At 41.7% G+C, this 21,503-nt stretch overlaps 1 protein-coding gene across 11 annotated transcripts in view; it reads right to left on the bottom strand.

Moving 5' to 3' along the window:
- The window catches only part of BICD1 (BICD cargo adaptor 1), a 268,002-nt gene that overhangs the window by 13,309 nt on the left and 233,190 nt on the right, over positions 1 to 21,503 (bottom strand). For 4 of the 11 annotated variants that reach the window (XM_045296380.1, XM_045296378.1, XM_004700009.3 and 1 more), the window contains exon 7: positions 20,446 to 20,653. In XM_045296380.1, coding sequence (XP_045152315.1) covers positions 20,446 to 20,653 — 208 coding nt within the window. Of the gene's footprint in view, positions 1 to 8,540; positions 8,550 to 19,148; positions 19,343 to 20,335; positions 20,654 to 21,503 lie in introns of those variants that run through there. The other 7 variants (XM_045296376.1, XM_045296383.1, XM_045296377.1 and 4 more) reach the window with 7 other exon arrangements.

Consider the following 21,503-nt stretch of genomic DNA (forward strand, 5'->3'; position numbering starts at 1 on the left):
TCTAGCTGGACATCTGTCGGAAGGCGGGTGGGCAGGGCTTCCGCTCCCCAAGCCTTCCCTGGGACCTTCCCTGTGCCTCGAGCTGTATACACCACGTCAAAAGGACAGTGTTTGCATCCTCCATGGACCCAAACCGTGTTCCCTTTCAACAGTCTTTACACTTTTGGAATAAAAAGAAGTCTGAAGGGACAAGATCAGGTCTGTCGGATGGATGGGGACGGTTCCCCCACGGAATCCTTGGAGAGCGGCCCTCGGTGCCTCTGAGGAATGAGCTGGTGCACCGTCCTGGCCTTGTCTGTATCAACTCAAATTTCCATTTCCTCCAGAGCCCCACAATCACCCAGGGTCCTTTGAGAAAATCTATCAAGATCCCTTTAAGATTCCAAATAACAGTTGCCATACCGGAGCTAAACACTTTGGCCTTGAAAATAAATGGCCCAGAAGATTCTGTGAGAAGCCACTGGCTTTATTTGGACTTTTTTTTTCTCCCTAAGAGAACTTTGGTGGCATATTGACTTAACTAGAACTACCAAACATTCATGAAAATGGCTGATTGTTTCATAGAATACATTGGAAATGCATGGACGTTCTCATTGATGTTCTAATACACGACAAGAAGCCCCCTTTACAAGATGATCTTTGTTGAGATTTGATTCTCTGAGTCACTGGTGTTCAGATTACAGAACTCAGGAAAAGTCTCTCAGAGGTTAACAGATCCTTGTAATAGTTTTCACAGATTTGGGGAATTATCTCTTTTTTAATGGCTTATTTTCCCACTTTGCAGTTTGTCGTTTGTATCCTGTATCTTTTCCACCAGCATTCCTAGCTGAAGGGAGTGAGCTTTTCTTTTAGTTAACCTGGTGTGTGCTCCCCTCCTGTGGTGGACTTGGGGAAATGCAATGGATGCAAATGAACATGACCTCTAGAGTCTGACCTTGTCAAGGAGGTGTAAGTGAAGCTCTTCTAACACAGCAGGTGGGCCTCTGAGGACCATTACCATGCTGCTAATTAGGAGTAATTAGAGTATTTAAATACCTTACATCTTACTTTTTAATACCTCGATTCTACTAGAAATACGTTTTGCCAATGCAGTCATAAATTATTTATTAAACATATCTGTGGTCAGTAAATTTAGAGAGCAGGTGATCAGAACCAAATGTTATCATTAAGAATAAAAAATCTAATTCCATAGTTCAGGTAGTGATCGGTTTTTTAAAAATTGAGTTTAAAAAACAGCTTCATGGGTCCGAGTCAATGGTCTTGCAAACCCCTCTTTGACAAGCTTCAGCCCTCCGATCCTCACTGCCTGCACAGATTATGTCCATTAGCACGCACTTAGAAAAGTAAGGGGATGTGTCAGGGGACCGGGACAGTCCAAGCTCAGAGGAGAGCTCCATTCCTGCTCTGGGCAGGATCTACTCTCCTAGGCGCACTCTCAAGAACTTGGCTTCAGAGTGCTTTCTGGGGCACGAAACCCAACAATCATGTGAGTGGAGGAGAAGGCGTGCAGAATCGCAGCTGACTGCTGGGCCACAGGAATTCATCACAACCACTCAACAGCCACGGTGTGAAACCCTTGGCTCTGTGCAGCAATGATCTAAGCTACTTAGCCAAAAGGAGAACAGAGCTGAGATGTCCCTGTCTCATGCAACGAATGCTGGACGGTGGGAGGCAAGTACATTCAATATGCAGTTACAATAGTGGGGGTGGGGGGGTGATGACGAAGACCATGACACAGCATCTAGCACTTCTTTCGTTTTACCAGGTGCCATTCACCGTGTAGGCACTTAGTAAGCATGATCGCCTTGAATCCGGTTTTATTCATCTCATTTTGGAAAGGGGGCTGTCGATTAAGTAACTTGCCCAAGTCCACTAAGAGGTAGAGCGGGTGTTTGAACCCAGGACTGTGTGATCCAGAGGCTGAACGTACCTGACTGACACATGACTGTGCTGCCGTTCCCATGATCGGGAGACTGCAGGGGACTATGGGAACTCGGAGCGGAGACACTTAAAGTGATCTTGGACTATTTCCTGGAGGTGGTGACACCAAGGCTGACATCTAAAGTGTAAGGAGTAACCAAGAAAGAACTTAGCTAACTATAAACCGTTTGTGGGCTCTCCTAGTATTAAGAAAATGTTTCATCATCAAATTAATTGAGGTAGGTACTTGAAATGTTCACAACATTTATGCCACATGGAACGTCTGTGTTCTAAGGCAGCCTGCTTGAGAAGTGTCACAGAAAGACAGTCAAGAGCTGGTGGGAGCCTCCCAGGCAAAGCTAAATAAGGATCCTTTGCAGCTAAAGCTAGCTGTCTCGATATATTCATGCAGAGTATGCCTGTAGGACAGTCTTCCATACCCAAAAGCCTCAAGTAGGGGAAGGGTACAAAAGAAGAGGAGAAACAAAGAAGGATAAGACTTGCTGAAGGGTACAAAAGAAGAGGAGAAACAAAGAAGGATAAGACTTGCTGAATCAACATGAAATAATTTCTAAGAGACTTCACATTGGGTATTTAAATCTCACCAACACGCCTAAATGATGAGGAAGCAAGCATTTTTTAAATAATGGAGAATACAACATAGTCTACTGCATCATGAGTGTCTCCCCGCACCCTCCCCACCCTCTTTAAAACATTTTCATGACCTCTCCAACCCAGAACAAGCCCAGAACATGGCATTAGAATGGTGCTTCAAGAACTTCCGTTGGTTAAACTGATGGCAGTGTGGGTGAAGCTGACTGGTGGAGAAACCACACCCAGCCAGGATGAGTGGGGGAGCTACTGGGGTGACTTCCTTGGTGCCCAATGTTCTCCGGAAGGCAGAACACATCATCCGGCCAGTTACAAAGACAACTATATTCATTATCTAGGGACGACTTCCCTGCTTGAAAAGTACTATGAAATACCTGGTTGGTAACTATTGTTGGTTGTCAAGGTTCAGATACATTATGTTACTTGTTCTCTGATGTCATGAGATGGAGAGTGAGGGTGATGTGGCACAAATCATTCTCGATGAATTCAGATCATATAAAAGCACATTTCCACAGCCCTGCTTTGCAGACATACCCGGGCATCTACGGTGCTCACTTCCAGGTTCTATTTTACCCTGGGCACCTCTCTTCCATAACTCAATCTGCCGTAACTCCACAGTTTGTTTGCTTGCTTTAAACATCTTTTCTCCAACAAGCAAAGTGAGGAGGAAAGAGAGGCGGCCTTTCCTTTTCCCTCTCGAAAATGGCCATTCATAAACAGAATAACAGGAGAAGTGAAAAGTTCATGGGCAACAAGCACAACGCCTCTTGTTGAAACATTTAGTTATTGTCTTAGTTAACTTAGGTCACTTGGTGTACTATGCCCAGGACTATATCAGGAAAGATATGTTTAATAATGAAATCAATCCACAAATGCAGTCGTTAATTATCAACCTGCTGTTATTTACAAATAGATAACATTTGGACCAAAACATCTTGAAACAAATGGTCCATAACTTTCAATACTTTCAAGTGATCAACACTTAGAAGAGGAAGAGTCTTTCGCTAGGAATGTTGGTAAAGAGTTGACACATACTTGTTGACGGTCCTAGAACCAACAATCTATGATCAAAGCTTAGAGCCATCCTCATCTGTGTCCTTGAAGGAGGGAAAAGAGAGCCCTCTTTTATTTCCAGCAAATCTGACCATTTTCTTCCAAGTGAACTGGGACTTGGGGGAATGGGCTGAAGGGTGAGGGTCAAGAGGAGAGATGGAGGAGGAAGAGTAAAAGATGGAGAGGAACGATAATATGCAACATTCATGACGTGTGATATAGGCTACACATCCTGAGTTACTCACTTAGCATGCAGTAACTCTCTAATTCTTTAAAAACCAATGAGGTAGGTCTTACTTTCAACGTACAAAAAGAAACTGATGAATAGGGAGGCTAAGGAGTACATGAAGGGCCATGTGTTCTATGACCTTTACAGTGAAGAAACTACGTTTCATTCCACCAAACCCAACAGAGGTTTGTTGTCCTATTCCCTCTTTCACCAGTGAGTCAACGGAGAATCTCAAGAGTCAAATGAATTGTTTAGTGTGGCCAGGCGACCAGTGAGCTCTATTTGTCCTATGTCCTTTCAGTGGGTCATCCAATGGAGCTTTTGTATCTGCTCCAGAGGCTACATAAACCAAGAACAGCTCCCGTTTACCTAATTCTCTCTAAACATTAAGCAGTTTAATGTTTGGATTCAGGGAAGATCAAAGAAGATATACAAGGGGGCACTAAAAAAAACAACCCAGAATTGCGCTGGGTGGAGCGGAGCTTTCATAGTACACACTTCCCCCCACTAAGGACTGCATCAAGCAACCTACTCTGAGTCAGTGCGCCCAGTGGCGTCCCCTTGGAAGATTCTCTCTAGTCACCGTGAATTTTTTTGTGAAAGCAGTTTTGCTCCAACCTTGTTTTTGTGATGGCTGATTTAAGAGAATGGCATGCGGCTCTGAAATTTTGTTTCCTGCTCAGGAAAAATGCCACAGAAACTGTTATATTGAACACCACTTACAAGGACAGTGCTATGGGAAAAACTCAAGTGTACAAGTGGTTTTCTCATTTCAAAAGAAGATGAAATGTCGACTGATGACAACCCTCGTTCTGGATGTCCATCAACTTCCTGAACGGATGAAAATGTCAACTCGTAGTGCATTTGGAGTTCATTCCACCAGATCAGACTGTTAATCAAACTTTCTATTTAGAGGTTCTGAAAAGATTGCCTAACAGTGTGCAACAAAAAAGGCTTGATTTGTGGCAGATGGAGGACTGGTCTCAGTGCACCAGTTTTGGGCAAAAAACAGCATGCCTCTCTTGCCCCACACACCTGACTCACCTGATCTCACTCTGTGCAACTTCTTTTTGTTTCCTCAAATGACAAAGGACATGAAAGGACAGCGATTTGACAACAAGAGGTAAAGAAAAAATGAGGGAGGTGCTGTCAGCCATCCAAAGATGAGTTTGAAAAATGTTTCCAAGAATGGAATAATAGATTTGACAAATATATTAAGCATAATAGAGAGTACTTTGCAGGTGATAAGGTTCTTTTGTAAAAATATTTCTTTTTTTTTTTTTTTGTACCCCCTCATATCATGGGCCAAGAGCTTAAATTCTGAATGAAAAGGTACACCTGAATTTCAGCATAAACTTCCTTCTCACTGCTATGGAGTTGATACTGTCTTATAAGGGCCACACAGGACAGGGTAGAATGGCCCTTGTGGGTTCCCAAGATGAACTCTTTATGGTAGTACAAAGCCCATCTTTCTCCTGAGGAACAGCTGGTGATTTCGAACAGCTAACCTTGTGGTTCTCAGCCCAATGCGTAACTGCCACACCACCAGGGAATCCTTTAAACTTTCTTAGCAAAAGTCATTTTAGAGAGCCATTAAACTGGCCCAATTAACATTGCAGAACTAAACTAGTGATGGAATGTGAAATTTGATAATTAATAGAAAATATAAGTTTCTATGTATCGTACACTGAATTGAAGGCAGAACAATTGGGTGTTTATAGTCAGGTTCCCAACTCAGGAATTCTGAATAGTGGTAAATAGTTGTAACTTTCTTACTGACACACTTATGGATACACTCAGGTCTTAAGGGAAAGTTGTACCCACAGTCGTAAATCCATTAGGCTGTATAAGAGGCACACCATGGGCACTTCCTTACTGTTTTTATTCCACTTCCTTACATTTTCTTGGAATGCTTCGAGAGAGATTTCTTTGTCTTCCTCTCTATGCCCTTTCCTCTCCTTTCAACATGGGACTTAAGAGTCCAGTCAGAATCCCAATTTGGCTTTGAATCCCAGTTCTGCCAGCCAGAAGCTGAGGGCCATTAAAGATGCTCTCACCATCCAGAGCCTCAGTTTTTCTATCAGTTAAATGAGTTGTGAAACGCCAGTCGTGCAAGGGGTGGGGATGGGTGGGTAGAGAATACGAAAGCTTCTAGCCAGGAGTCCACCATCAGAAACAGACTGGAAAGGAGGGACAAAGGGAGGAAAGGAGTTGGGATGACCTTGGTCTTCAGCTTCCAGAAAGAGAGTCAATGCTGTTAATCAGGATGAAATGAGAAAGGCCAAAATGATGAACTGATTTCAGCAAGCCTTTGCTCCTATGATTTCAATACAAAATGCTTGCTCTCTTTGACTGCTCAGAAACATGGTTCTGCTTCTATCCCTGACCATTCCAGAAGGAAACATCTGCTTCCTCCAAACCCCCTTCGCATGTATCTTCTCTCTGCAAGCATGCCTTCGACACAACTTGTGACAGCTCTTCTCCTTGCAAGCCACACAGCTCCTGGAGAGCCGGGAGGACCCAGCCGAGGCTTGTTCCCCACGGACATTTGCTTAGAAACATCCATGGGGTGGAAAACACTTGTTGATATATGGGCTTTATCTTCTTAGATTTGTTTCTTTATTATAACTTCATTCATTCTCATCCTTTGATCAGTTGTCTGGGGAAAAGGGAAGTTTCTAACACATACATTTATCTCATCCTCAGAATATCCTTCCAATAACAGAAGAGGAAACGTTCGATACAGATTTAAAAAGTGGTTTTAGTGATACTAAATGAGTACCATAATCATTCTTCTCTGATAACCATAAGACTTTGAAGCATAAAGTCATCTGAAAATTAATTTTTAAAGCAAAGTATACCTGATTATATTGTTTTTTTACATTTCCATTATTTAGTGTATGCCAAATAAGATTAATACTAAATTATTCCTCACTAAATCTACAAAATGATTAATAGTGTTAGTAAATTAACACAAAAGTTAAAGGAAATCAGCATCAAATTACACTCTTTTTGTAGTAACAACTTGAACATTGAACTATTCCCAGAGATTCTTACATACGTAACTGAAAAACTAAGACAGAAATATTATATTAAAAAACAAGAAAATGGGATCAAAATATTTCCATAAATATTAACAATAGTTAGGTAAAGCTGAATTTTTTTAAAATTAAAAGATGAATTTAATGACGTATTGACAACAAAATGGAGAACCGTGAACAGCACTTAGCATTTTATAATAGAACACAATAGAGTTGACTATCTTAGCCCTTTTTGTCCATTCTACATACCCCATTCATCCAGTTCTCTGGAAGGGATATGACTATAGCAGAATCTGCAATTTCTCGGGTGTGTAATCTAATTCATAATTCATTCATATATACATGTACAAATATATCATCATACACTTCAGTCTCATGTTTACATCAGTGTTTAGCAAAGTAAATACCACTTTTGTTTGTACTATTGATAGGCAGAAACAATCTTTGTTCATTAAAATTTTCCCAAGGACAGAATGGTTGAAACATATGAAAAAATTCTCAATACAGAACATACAAAAATAAGGACCCCATGGCAAATCTTAAAAAGCGTCTCGCTCCGCCTTCACACAAATGACAATTGCGTCTCATACTTTGGTGACAAACATGAAAACTGTCTTCAACAATGCCGAGTCAGAGCTGGGCTTGCAGAGAAGCCGGGCGCATGTGCAGCCTTTTCAGTGAGTACACAATGGACAAAAATGTTCACTTAGCTTCCCACTTGTTGTCCTGATAAATATGAACAGCTGATAAAACAAAGCAACATTCTTAGGAAAAAATCTGTTTTGGTTTCAGATCTTGCAAAGAGAGTTATAAAAGCGCCCTACAGGACCTTCAGCTTTCCACTTCTGGACGGTGTACAGTGAAGCCGCCTACATCTGTGTGACGCCCATAGGTGCTCGGAAAAGCCGTGAGGACAGGTGATCAAACACAGTGGCACCAAGAGGTAAAAGTACATTTTGCTGCCAGAAATTCACAATCAACAAGAAGTGACTTTTGGAAGAACAGTACCACCTGGTACAGCACTGTCAAAAATAGTGCATATCAAATGAAGACCAGCTAGTTCTTGGAAATGTCAGATGAATTCTTCAAAAGGAAACCAAAGTTACACAAACTGAAGAGAAGTGTTCGCTAAAGAGATCGATGATCAAAATTGCGACCAAAACATGAAAAATATGACATTCAGCAAAATGTGTTTAATGTTCTTAATATTTTTGATAATTTCTTATCACTTCAAAAAAATATTTGACCCTAAAAAGTGCCCAAGAGGTTAATAACATCCTCTTCTGTAGCAGTAAATATGTAATTTTGGCCTGGCTCATTGTTTGTTTTAAAAAAAAGAATATTTACAACCTGTATGGAAACCACATTTTTTGGGGGAAAAATCTGACACCCTCAAACTAAACAAAGTATTTTAAAATGTATTATGTCTTCATAAGTAAGTTAAACCATAATGATAACTCCAGTTAAAGGAAAAGCAATATGTTAAATATTTTCAAAATCCAAGTTCACAGAAAGTGCTTACTCATCTTCAAGAAGTGAAGGATTTATAATAACAAGCTTCCTAAGTTAAAATACTTGATGGGAAAAAAATATTTGATGGATAATCAACTAAATGAAGCAAAGTTATTTGAGAAAAAAACTATTAAAGGAAATAAGATTCTCCTATAGGTTCATAGCGAACTTACCTCTTTTTGCTTTTGATGTCAAGTAGTGCATAAAAAGAGAAAAAGAATTGTTTAACTGATTCTATTGTGACATAATGGCTTATACCATAAATAGGGCACAACTACTACACTGCACTGGTTTTTAGGCTCTTGTGAATGGTGGTGGAGCTAGAATGGCTGGAAAGGTAGCCATAGGTGTTCAAGATTAAGTGAGCCACGTCCTCAGTGGAGTTCCGTGACACAGACCCGGGCACCTCTGACTGGAAACAAGTGGTACCTCGTCATACTCCACATGGATACTTTGTGTTCTTAGTGATTCAAAGTGGTCATGGCTTATTTTCTTTTTAACTGTCGTAAAACGTAATTTTAGGCAACAAAGAACTGGGAGAGAGAGAGAGAGAAAGGAAAAGGACCAGACGATCAACCCAGAGCAAAAGAACATCCTCGACATAAGGAGACTCTGTCACCAACCAAAGGCACACGTCACTCCACCAATAGGAAGTTTAGTTACAATGACAGCCCTGTGGAGGTCACTATCGTGCAAAATAAATGCAAAATGCTTTCCCACCCCTCTCGGAATGCCAGTTCTTGAAATTGTCATTGTTCCTCTTAAATAGTTTAGTTTTAAACCATTAATTGAACGTTCTCCATCTCCGGAGACTATCTGCTGACTAAAATAATTATGTGAGAGGCCAGCTCTGGAAGTCATCCTTCAGAAGATCTGACTAGTGGAACTGGGCTGTGGTAGTTACACGATTTCATGTCAGCTTGATAAATAAGAACAAAGGGGTGGAGTCTAGCCTGTCAATCAGTTCACAACCCGGTGATCCTTCTTTGTGGGCATGGCCTTATCACGAGGATTCTGGGACTTCCTCCCTGGAGGTAGGACACACTCTCTCTCTGCTTCACATTCCTGTTGACAAGCCACATGGAGCCACGCTGATGGCAGCCAGAGCCCTGGAGATGTGTCCACCACCACTGGATCCACAGGACTTTCCACCTAATGGCCTATGATCTTCCTGCATTCGACATCATTGCATGTGCTGTGCAAGTCTGAAGAGGAATTCATGGGCTAATACTGAACTTATGGGCTAATATCGAACTTATGGGCTTGATCTGAACTGGGCTGAGATGTTTTCTTCATATCTAATTCTTCTTTGATGTACAGCTCTTTCCTGTACATATGAGTCTCCCTGGATTTGTTTCTCTAGTCTCCCTGGACTACCACATCGGCACACTGAAATGACAGGAAATATCTACACACCAAGAGAAAGAAGGGCAGAAAGGAAACAAAGAAAACCTCCTTGTACAGCAATGACTACAGTCAAAGCAAACCTGGCTTTTGTCCATATAGGTCATAGACTTAAAATTTGTGTCGCTTAGTGTCTATCAATGACTGATTATTTTTGGCTGAGAGGTGACAATGAAAGGACAAAGAATTTAATAGTGCTATGATATGTTTGGGACTCTGCCTTCTCACAAGGAAACAAAAGGAAGAAAATGAACCGTTGTGAATTATGCCTTTCCTTTTTTCCTCTCAGACCCTTTGGGTGGAATAGGCTGGGGCTGCAGCAAAAAACCCCAACAAGCACCCTCGACCACAGAGATGGGTGTCGGGAGGAAGGGAGACAGGGCTGAGCAAGAGAAGCACAGAGGGAGGCAGGGGCTTTGCTGCTGGGTGAGGACACAATGTCTGCAAATCCTTTGAGGGTGATTGTGGTACAAGCTTAATTACTATGTTCCTTTAAGAAGCCCGGGTGTAAAATGCTACAGACCAGTATTTTCACGCTGTCATTTCAAACAAAGGAATCCAAGTCGCCAGTGGGGGCTTCCCATAAGCATTATAATGAGAGACACTCTACGGGTTCATAGCAGAGCTCAGGATGCTTCTTAAAACTGTGCGCCTAGCTCAGCACTCAGGAGAGCTGCTAAGCCCAGGATCACCTTGTAGAAGGTCCACCCCTTCACGCTGCTAATGCCTCCGGGGACTTGATGGACACCAGAGAAGCTTTCCTAGAGTAGCCACTGGTCCTCACATCCAGAGGAATGAATCCCACTGGTTTTAAGGAAGAAATCAATGTGTTAGTACATTGTGAGAACACTGCCCTTTCCTGCCTTGTCTGGACAATCTGTAACACACAAATTCTTAAACTGCCTAACAGAACTTTCCTTTCCCTTGATGAAAACTACACTGTATTGTGCTGAGATTAACTTACTTATTATTTATAAGTCTATCTAAAAACCTGGTTTTAGACAATGAGCTCGAGTCCACATCCTGGGGAGAACAGTGTTTATTCCTAGAATCAGAGTCTCAGAGCTAGGAGGAGGCCCTGTAGGATTTTTCACTGAAATTTCTCCTTTACATTTATAAACATATTTGGGCAGGAGATATGCTTGGTAAACATACAGAATGGCTTCTTTTGGTACCTAATTGTGGCTTTTTATTACTGTTTTTTTTTCTTCGTATTCATTGCCAGCAGGAAAAGTTCCTATAAAGGTATGTTTAGATATAACATCTCAGAGTGTTTATGACCAAGGTGGCTATGTGGTTATAGGAAGGGCTTATTGGTGAATATAATACACTGGTGTAGGAAGATCTAGTTAAATAGTGTGGACACATCGGGAATCGAATGAGAGAGCGGTCAAGCTGCCCACCAGGACAAATCCTAAAACTCTTCTCAGCACGTGGGGATTTGAGTATCAGGGCAAGGCCTTGCCAAAGGCAAGCAATTGTAGTGCCTGCTCCCTACCACAAACAACATCAAATACGGTTCTATTTTATACAGTGATATCTTGGCTGGCAAACAGCTACAAGTTCAAGCTTTCTACGGCTTGAACAGCAAAGTTAAAAAAAAAAATCTGCTTGCTGTTCATAACGTAGTTTCGTAATCAAACCGAAAATCTGACCTGAAAAAACCTGTGTGGCCGTGAGTCACGTGCCACATCTGGCCACGGGCACACGTGGGTGACGCTCTGGTCTAGGCACCGCTCACTGTCTTGTGTCAGTGCATGAGCACACTTGTGGTGCTTTGTCTATGTAAATATCGTAACCGTGGCGCCAAAGCCAGCGAGGGGGACCTGCACAGTAACGCTGAGAGGAAAACTGTGAGCACCAGGAGCCAGTTAAAGAAAGAAATCATGGTGAAATGGGAATCAGGTCATCGTTTGTCTGACTTGGCAGCTGACTGCAACATGGCTAAACTAAAATTATCAACATTTTTTAGGGAAAACGTGATTAAAGCAGCTAATGTAGCCAAAGATACAATATGAAATCATTAACCAGACAACAAAGAACCTGGACCTCAGAAGAGGTTGAAAACTTACTGTTAATTTGGATAAAGTAAGAACCCACTGGATGGCGATAGTGTATCCAAGACAGTGCTCGGCGAGAAGGCTAAAAGCCTTCAGAGTGAATTTATAAGTAATGTGGGGGTCTCAGAACCAATGATTTGGTTTTCTCTGATTTCTTACGGGGAAAATACATTCAGTTCTCAAACTTTCTGGTGTTTGACCATTATTTGGAGTGAGCTGAGTTCGACAACCGAGGTATCACTGTAATTTCAGCAGCTGCAGTGTGTGGAACAAAGAGTGAATGACACGGGGCCAGGGGACACACACAAACGGAAAAGGCTCGACAGGAAGAGAATAACGCAGCGCCGTTGAGCCCATCCTGACTCCTAGCGAGCCCCCTTTGGCTTTCCGAGACTGTAACCGTCGTGTCCTGGAGGAGAAAGAACCGGTTTCTCCCTCGGTCCTGCTGGTGGTTTCGAACTGCTGACCATGAGATCAGAGAACAATGTGTCAGCACCAGGGCTCAGGAAAAGAATATGCTTTATACTGTAGAGAATGAGGACTGAGGTCGTCAGTTCCGGAAGAAAGCTCCTTCCACATGAGAAGCCAGGTTGGTGAGAAAGAAAGGCAGTACAAAGGGAAACTTGAAAACTCTCTGACGAAATAGAGGGTTGAATCTAACTCAGTTCTTGCTGAATTAACCTGTTCCTTACCAATCTGCCAGCCTGGGAAGGTTAGTTGCAGAAACTTCCCCCACAATCCGCTGTCGGGATATGTTACTCCATAGAAGCCATAAAACCTAGAAGGTAATTTCTCTTTCTGCTGAACTTTTAAGGTGTGAGAGAAATACAGTCCCAGTAAGGGAATCTTGACACAGAGATCTTATGTATAAAGTGGGCCACAAGAATCTTTTTCTCATGGCAAAGTTGTAATTAAGATAATGTATATACTTGAGTATAAGCCAACCTGAATATTAGCCAAGGCACCTAATTTTACCACAAAAACGGAATTAAAAAAGTGCTGAAAAACTGGGCTTGTACAGGAGCACATATGATAATTGCTTGAAAGGGCCTTGGAGCCAGCCTTATCTAAAGTTCCTCAGACCAGTTGAAAAGTTTTGCTTAACAAGTCATGGAGGGAAACTGCATCCTGGCACAGCAGTGCATTTCTTTACACACCCCTGAGATGGCTGACTGAGATAATGTTTTACGCCTGAAGGCTACATGGCTCTAACTGTAAATATCTGTAACTACTCCTGAAGCCAATCACCAGCATGCTTTCTATCCAATGATCCAATAGAAGCGCCTAGCCAACCGCTAACCTCTCCAACCTAAAAACCTCAACCAATGTTCCATGTACTGTGTCTCTAGATGAGACATTTTTAGTTAGAACCATCAGTTCTCATTTATGTGCCTTCTTGAATCTGGGGGTATTTAATTCCCCCCCACCTCCCCCCGACTAAATCCTCTTACTTCCATTTTTTTTTAACTGAGTTTTTTCTTTTTCTCTCTATCAGCAGTAAAGCAGGTTGGATATACCGGAACCCTCTGGATTTCATATACAGTTAGGCGTCTCTCACTCCAGACCTGTGTAAACAATTATGATCCTTACTTTTGATGCCCCCAGCCCCTTCCTCTGGGCATTTCAGAAGTCCCCTGACCTGCTGCTGCTGCTGCTGCTGCTGCTTTCTTCGACTTTCTGACCTGCTTCTTTAGCTCAGATGCTGCCCACATCTGAATCTAATGCAGTCTCCAGCCTGCTGTCACTGTGATCCTATAAATCAAAAATCTGAGCATATGCTTAAAGCTATTAGAATAGTTATCCTCACTAATCCAGACCTCTTGTTTTCAGGTTCTTGCCCCACATCCACTCACATCTCTTAAGACTGTTTCTAATGATTACTTTGTCTTTTTTACTTTAAGAACATCTATTAACATTATAGTAATAATGTTATTCATTATTTAATATAAGTATATTAATATCACTTAATATAATCATATTAATGTTACTCTGCCTATTTCTCATCTCTATGAGAAGATTATTAGGTACTTGAAGAAGAGGGTTTTTAAAATTTGAATCTAATTTTATTCTAAGAGCAAATAAAAGCGCCTGACACATAGTAGTAGGTCCTCAATACATTTTATACGTTTTGAGGAATGAGCAAATGAGTGAATGCAAGAAATGTGATTTGGTATATGCTTAAAAACATAGGCTTTGCTTTATAGCACACAGTTAAATAAACATCTCCCTGATTGAGTGTAATGAAATGCAAAGGCAAATTTCACTACAAACATGTCTGTCTATTGCTAACTATACCGCTAAAGGGGTGCCTACATAGCTAAGGTCAAGACACTCACCAAAATGTAAACTATAAACTAGCAGAGAACAATCTTAGATTTTGAAATAATACCATTCCCTCACTCTAGCTCAGTAATCACGTTGTGGAGTGGGGGGTGGGGGATAACGGGAAGGGGAAGAATGGATGAGGGGAATGGAAATGACACATGAAAGCAAAGCTCCCAGAGGAAAGGCTCCTACAGAAAGAAAGGACAGCGCAAGGAGCAAATGGCTTCGGCCAGTCCTCCAAGAAGAGAGTTTACACTTACGTCTTTTTCAGATCTTGATGACAGAAATATCATCTCTTTCTTATCAATCAGATGGGTTCCTCTGACACATTTTGGTACCCTAGCTGTAATTATTGATGACGTGGGAAGACTACTGCTAGGATAGAGGCCTAGGTGGGGAAGGCAGCCGGATAACATGGTGACTGTAGACAATGATTAAGGGGAAGATAGTCTGCTACTAGACTGAAAATGCCTTGATGGCCAAAGGGTCCGTTTTAAGCCCATGAAAGCTGTAAGCGCTTGTCAGATTAGTCTGTCGATTAGTATTTGAGACCGAAAAAACTAAGCCTGAGGGGCCGGTGAGAGCACAGTGACGTTTGTGCGTCAGGGAAGGGTTAGGTCAGGAACAAAAAGTTAGCAAGATGTGGCCAGAAACTTGAATTTTAGGGGCTGAGGCAATAGAGGCTGAACCACAGTCAAAGGCCCCGACCAGAACTGCCCCCACAGGGCGAGCTGGGTAACACTGGAACTCAGTGCTCCACCCTGGGGTCATTCTGCAGAGACTGGAAGACTGCGCCTTAAGAAGAGGAGATTTCCTGCGGACCAGCTCATCGAATTGAAATCTATGTGGAAGTACCTCTTATAAAATCTGTTAGTATTTGGATTTTAAAATGTACATTATACTTGTCTCTTAATTGCGTAACCAAAAGATGGAACACAAACTAATTTATTTTTGATATAATTGCTTCAATGGTCCTCAATAGAAAAGTGACCTCCCAATGAGTTTATTAGACTAATTGAAATTTTCTGAAAAGATATACTCCAAATATATATCACTTATCTGATCAATTAAAATGAAATTGATCTTGAAAAAAATCATGAATGCATATTGTTACTCACCAGTAAATTTTACAATAATTTGTAACATATTAAACTCATGAAACAAAGAAGATACTCATAGGAACTATTATTGGCCTTTGTTTAAGGCATGTGGCATTATAAGGTAAGCCTTGTACTATTAACCACAAGGTCAGTAGTTCAAATACACTAGTTGCTCTGTGGGGTAAAAATAAGAAGCTGTCTGCTCATAGAAAGACTTGCAGCACTGGGACCCTCACGTAGAGTCGCTGTGAACTGGAATTTACTAGACAGTTGTGAGTTTTTAACCTTCTTGTATAATATCAGGCTGACTGTATGTGGCATAATTTCTCTTTCTCAATTTAATTAAGGCACTTCATAAAACATAATGTTCAATTTGGTTTAGCTAATGTAATTCAGCTAAGGGAAAAAAATAACATATCAACAATTCAGCTATTTTTAGAAGCTACAATTTGTTTGGTATTGAGGTCAATCAACTTCTACAATAATTCATTTAATCAGATTGTTTAGAAAATGTTGCTGGCTTGATCTGTTAATAATCTATTTTAAATTAGCCTAGTTGATTGCATGATATATAAATCGAAAAATCTGAAGACTTTTCTTCTATGATTTTCTTCTATTATTTTAAGGTGAAATAAACAGTTAGAAATAAGATAAATGGTCAGAAATATAAAGTGTGGGGGGAGGTCAGGTGCACAGGCATTCCCCCACTCTGAGGGCAATCAGCTGCCAGACTGCTGTCTCATCCCACCACACGGGTGGACCTGCTCCCTGCCCCTAGGGACAATGGACAGGCTCCTGTAGGCGGAGTTTTCACCCTATTGATAATGACTCCTATGGAGACCCAGAGACCACCCCCTAAACCACCCTCTCATTGCTGTATTACCTATAGTGTAACCCCTCCCTGTGACGTATGTCTCTACCTGTAATTAGTGGGGTGGCATGCCCCCAAAAGGTATATAGGTGTGAGTCAGCAATATAGAGCTCTCTGATTTCTCTGACCTCCTTGCTGCTGACTCTCTAGTCACCCCCCTCTCTTCCCCCTCTCCTCTCCTGTCCTCTCTCCCTTGCTCCCCTTCCCGTCCTCCTTCCCTTCCCCTCTCTCCACGTGGACCACCAAGCTGGGCTGAGGTGAGCAATACTACCATGTAATATGTCTGACTGCATTATTGTAATATCTCTCATGCTCTCGATGACTTTAATATAACGCTTATATATCTCAACCGTACAATTGTGCATTACTGAACCCAGAAGTAGTATTACTGAACCCGCGACTAGCGGTGGGGGCTGGTCCCCCACCTCTGTGCCATTTTAATTTAATACTACAATAAAGCATAAAGCTTCTCCACATGCTATATTGTTATTAAAGTGATTTTCTGGGCTAGTGATGATTCTTAATTCTATGTTGTTTATAGCGCCAGTCTTGTGTACAGCAATCGTTTCTAAAGCCAGAAACCTTCTATGGTTATCCCAAACTAAAGCACTTAAGGTAATTTAATGGTACCTACATTCACCCAAAGAAATGCAGAGGTAGAGGATATGAAAAGTGTGCATTAACAAAATAATAATAATTTATAAATTATCAAGGGTTCATGGGGGGAGCAGGGAGGGAGGGGGGTAAAATGAGGAGCTGATACCAAGGGCTCAAATAGAAAGCAAATGTTTTGAGAATGATGAGGGAAACAAATGTACAAAAGTGCTTGATACAATGGATATATGTGTGGATTGTGATAAGAGCTGTACAACCTCCCAATAAAATGATTTAATTATATAAAAAAAGAGAAAAGTGTGCATTAAGCAGTAAAAATTTTCAAAATGTGTGAAATGAAGAAAATATTTTCTGAAGCTTTTAATGTATTGATATACCCTGAAAGAGAACAATACCAAAACTAAACAGGAGAAAAACAAAACCAAAATTTAAAAGAAAGCATAAAGATGGTCATATTTTAAGCCAATAATCTCACTTGAGGAAAAAAAAAGGAGTAGTTAGAAATTGTAGATACGATGATATGCCCAGCAGTCTTCTACCTCAGCGGACAACTCGGAAGCAAGCACTGATTCATAACATAACATTTGAAACAAAATGTTTGATACAACAATCTTTAAAACAAAGACTATGTAGCAACATGGAAAAGCTTATGATAGAATGTCAATCCTTTCCACAATGTAATGACAATAATTGTGTTACACATACACTCAAATGAACAAAGATCAAATGGTCAGATGCAAAAATAAAGCAGTTACTGTTGATACTTATCACTATTTTAATTTTATTTTTTGTTCAACTGTAGTAGTGATTATTAATTGTGCATACCATTTATTTTCTAAGTTCTAGTAGATAGTGCTATGAAATGCAGTTGAAACACTCAACAAGACAGCTCAGGGGGCGCAGTGGTTAAGCGCTGGGCTATAAGTCCAAAGGTAGGGAGTTTGAACTTAGGGGTGGGGTGGGGAGGGGGATGTATTCATTTGCTTCCATAAAGATGTGCCACCTTAGAAGCCCTAGAGGGCAGTGTGGTGCTGTTCGACAGGTGTGCAATGAGTCAGAACAGACTAGCTGGCAGTGGGTGTGGGGCATCCAAGTTGTGTCCTGATGAATCATTACCACTTTGGTGGGATCTTTAAAGGTACTTTCCAACAGGTTCTAAAACAATAGGAAACGAGTTTGAAGTATTAGCAACCCCTTGGAATTGGTGATGATGTCTTCGGGTCCATTTTAGCTCCAATGTTCTGATTTTGTCTTTCTACCAATGTCCTCAACCGTGTTTAGAATGTTGAGCACATGCGGTAAGATTCCACCCTGTCGTTTTCTAACCAGCATCAGTAAACTGATTACAAGATTCAGAAAGGAAAGTTTTAGAGCCCCAAAGGCAGAGGTTTCCAAAAAGGAATTAAGGTAAAATTGAAGTAACTTAGGTAGGAGGACAGGAAATTAAAAACAAAAAGTTCTGTAGCAAAGGTGCCAAACTAAAAGGTTACAAGAGGGGCCTTATACCCAGCAGGCTAGGTATAAGGTAATAGGGAGCGATGGGGAGTGTGGTAAAAACCAGAAAGCTTCCTGTCTAACAGCAGCACTTCCTACCCTACACGGCCCAGGCGATTTGCTGACATGCAAAAATGCAAGCTCAGGGCTGCCAGACCTCAAAACCTTCCAAAGAGGGCAGACATAGAGATGCTCACATATAATATCTTGATTTTCAACTGTTGACAACTAATTTGAAGTAGTTTCATTTTCCCATTCCCTCTGATAACCAAATAACAGCTTCCTTTGAGCTTATTTTGTTTTATGGATTGTCTAGCCATACTAGTAAGCATCACTCAGTACGGGCTTGCAAACTACAAGAATAGTCCACTTCCACATCCATGTTCCTGAGGAGCAAACACTGGAAGGAGTTTATTCTTATTTTCTATATGCTGGGTAGGGAGACATTTTGAGCCGCTACAAAAGGAAATTCGCCCAAAAGGCTTTTTAATAGAGATGGCTGATGGCTCCCTTTACAGATATTACATTAAAAATGCCACAAACAAAATGACAGAATCTAACCAAAATGGACTTGCCATTAGCTACCAAGTTGCATGTACGATCCAGGTGTGTGTCCTGCATTGTGCCTGCTACTAATGTCCCTTGACCTATCCCATTCCTTCCAACCCTCAGTTTCCATCCTGGGCTGTTCAAAAGAAGTCCCTGGAGATGCCTAAACAACTAGAATCTGACCCAAAAGAAAGGCGAACTCCTCAAGCTGGGCGCGCACAGGGGCTTTTACTTTCACCGCAGGAATTGTCAGGTCACTCGTTAGACTCCACGGATGGGCAGGCACGAGTGAATGGAAGGAAGGGGAGGGTGTCTATTTAACTAATCACTTGCATCACATGCACCCAAGGAAAAAATGTTTACCTGGTGGAGCCACGGTTAACCTTTTTTCCTTGCTGAGCCGCTGCCCTTGGATGAATTCACTCATGGAAGGGGGGCCCTTCAGAAGAAATGATTCTGTGGAGGTGGGATCAGGGGGGACTCTTAATAAATGCTGTAGGTAGGAAGCCCCTGAAGTCCTGGGACGGCTCTGATCACAAAGGGAAGGTGAAAATTGTCTTGCAGGAGATCCAAGAAAAATACATATAGGAAACAAAAAAGTTTTACTTTAATTACCTTTCAACGCCTCACCCGCGATAACATTCTTTAGACTGTCACTTAATTTTTAAGACATATAAATCAAGATTTTTTTTGCCTCCCCCATTTTTTGTTTTGTTTTGTTTGTTTGTTTTAAACAAAACACCAGGATGCAACTCTATTTGGAAACTGTCTTGGATGGTGGAAAAGAGACTCATTATAATTACTGGTCAGCTTGAACCGCAAGTAGAACATACTTGTATTATTTGATTCTTTACTAAAGGCTCCAAAAGTTAAAATTTTTACCATTAGCTGAAATTTTGACCATTATAAGATAAGTAACTCAACATCCAGGATCCTGGCAAAAGGTCACACATTCAAGTCACTAAGAAACTTACAAGTGGTTTCTTTTAGCAATATTCGCATACCTACTTTTATGCAAAGAACTATAAATATTCTGCTCCACGGTACACAAATATAGACCCCCCCTTTCTGCCGGCTCTCAGTTTCGGTGACACGGTCAGAGGTTCCCCCAAGAGAACGTTTCAGTTCTTTGCCCCATTGATCAAGATAGCTGTCAGATTAGCACCATTATCAGAGAGAGGCGCGTTGACCTTTAAAATTGTAACCCTTGTAAAACAGTGCTTTATTCTTAATATACAAGCTTTTTTTTTTTTTCAGGTTGGGGGCAAAAGGGAGCCATATTTGTGCATAGAAAGAGCAACAAAAATGTTGACAGACACATGAAAATTACATTATGGTTAATCAAGAGGTGGGATGGAGGTGGTATATAAACACACTTCGCAACAGGTTTTCATCTGGAAAGACCCCACATTAGCACAGTCCCCATGCCCGGCTCCCATTTCCCCCCTTTCCTTCCCCTCCTCCACCCTCTACAATAAGAACACATACATCTTCGTGGTTAACTAAAATCTGGCCAGTGCACCATACTATGAAGATCGCTGCATGCATACCTTTTCCTCTGGGTGCCACTGCAGACCCGAATGTTGGGTGTCTGTGGGCCCTGCCTATGCAGGAGGTAAGTGTCTATGGTGGGCACGGTGACTGATGCCTCCCCACTTACTTTAGGGCTGCCGATCTTGCTCTTCCCAAGTTTGCCTTTGCTGCGTCGGGACTGCTCATGGTCAAACTCTAAGTCCTCTAGCCGCTGGGTCAGGGCGAGTTTTTGCTGGATAGCCATTTGTAACAAAGTGTTTAGAGTCTTCTTCTCGTCCTCTGCGGCTGCTAACTGTCTCTGCATCTCATCCAACTGTGTGACATATTCATCACATCTGGAACCAAGAGGCAAAACTAGTCAGGAAGAGAGCCCGCGGGAGGTGAATTGGGAGCTTAAATGGGAAAGTAATCAGCTACTGGTGTTTACATAATAGACTGCTGGTCTTCCCAGAAGCAGGCAGCCTAGAGTAGTGGAAAACCGGGAACAGTCGAGTAGGTTCAGTTCATGCGATGATGCACATGGGGATATTTCAATGGGTGGCATCTTAGACACAGCACTATTTCGGGGGCTGTTCAGTGGTGGCAGAAAAACAAAGTGAATTACAGTCTCCACAGAGCCTTCTGTATGTTGTAGAAAGACCCTTTCTACTGCATCATATGGTTGGTTTTTTTTTTGGCGGATTTAGGAATGTGGTTAAGTTTCTTATAGTCTGTGCCTGTGGCATCCACAAGCGACCCTGGGTGGTGCAAATGGTTTCTACTCAACTGCTAACCCAAAGGTTGGCAGTTTGAACCCACCCAGAGGCAACAGCAAAGAAAGACTCAGTGATCTGCTTCCATAAAGATTACAGCCCATATCGAGACCTATAGCGTCTGGGGACTCAAAGGCTTGAAAGTAAATAAGCGGCCATCTAGCCCAGAAGCAACAAAGCCCACATGGAAGCAGCACACCAACATGTGTGATCATGAAGGGCCGAGGGGACCAGGCTACAAGCACCAAAGGCAGGGGGCGGAGGATCATATCATCGTGAATGATGGTGGCACGTGATGGGGACCCAATGCCCATCTGTAGACAACTGGACATCCCTTACAGAGGGGTAGAGGAGAGGAGATGAGTCACTCAGGGTTCAGTATAGCAATAATGAAACACAACCTTCCTCTAGTTCTTAAACGCTTCCTCCCCCC

Source organism: Echinops telfairi, unplaced genomic scaffold, assembly GCF_000313985.2.
Source record: "Echinops telfairi isolate 266 unplaced genomic scaffold, ASM31398v2 ScPeMD7_7406;HRSCAF=8444, whole genome shotgun sequence".
NCBI lineage: Eukaryota > Metazoa > Chordata > Mammalia > Afrosoricida > Tenrecidae > Echinops > Echinops telfairi.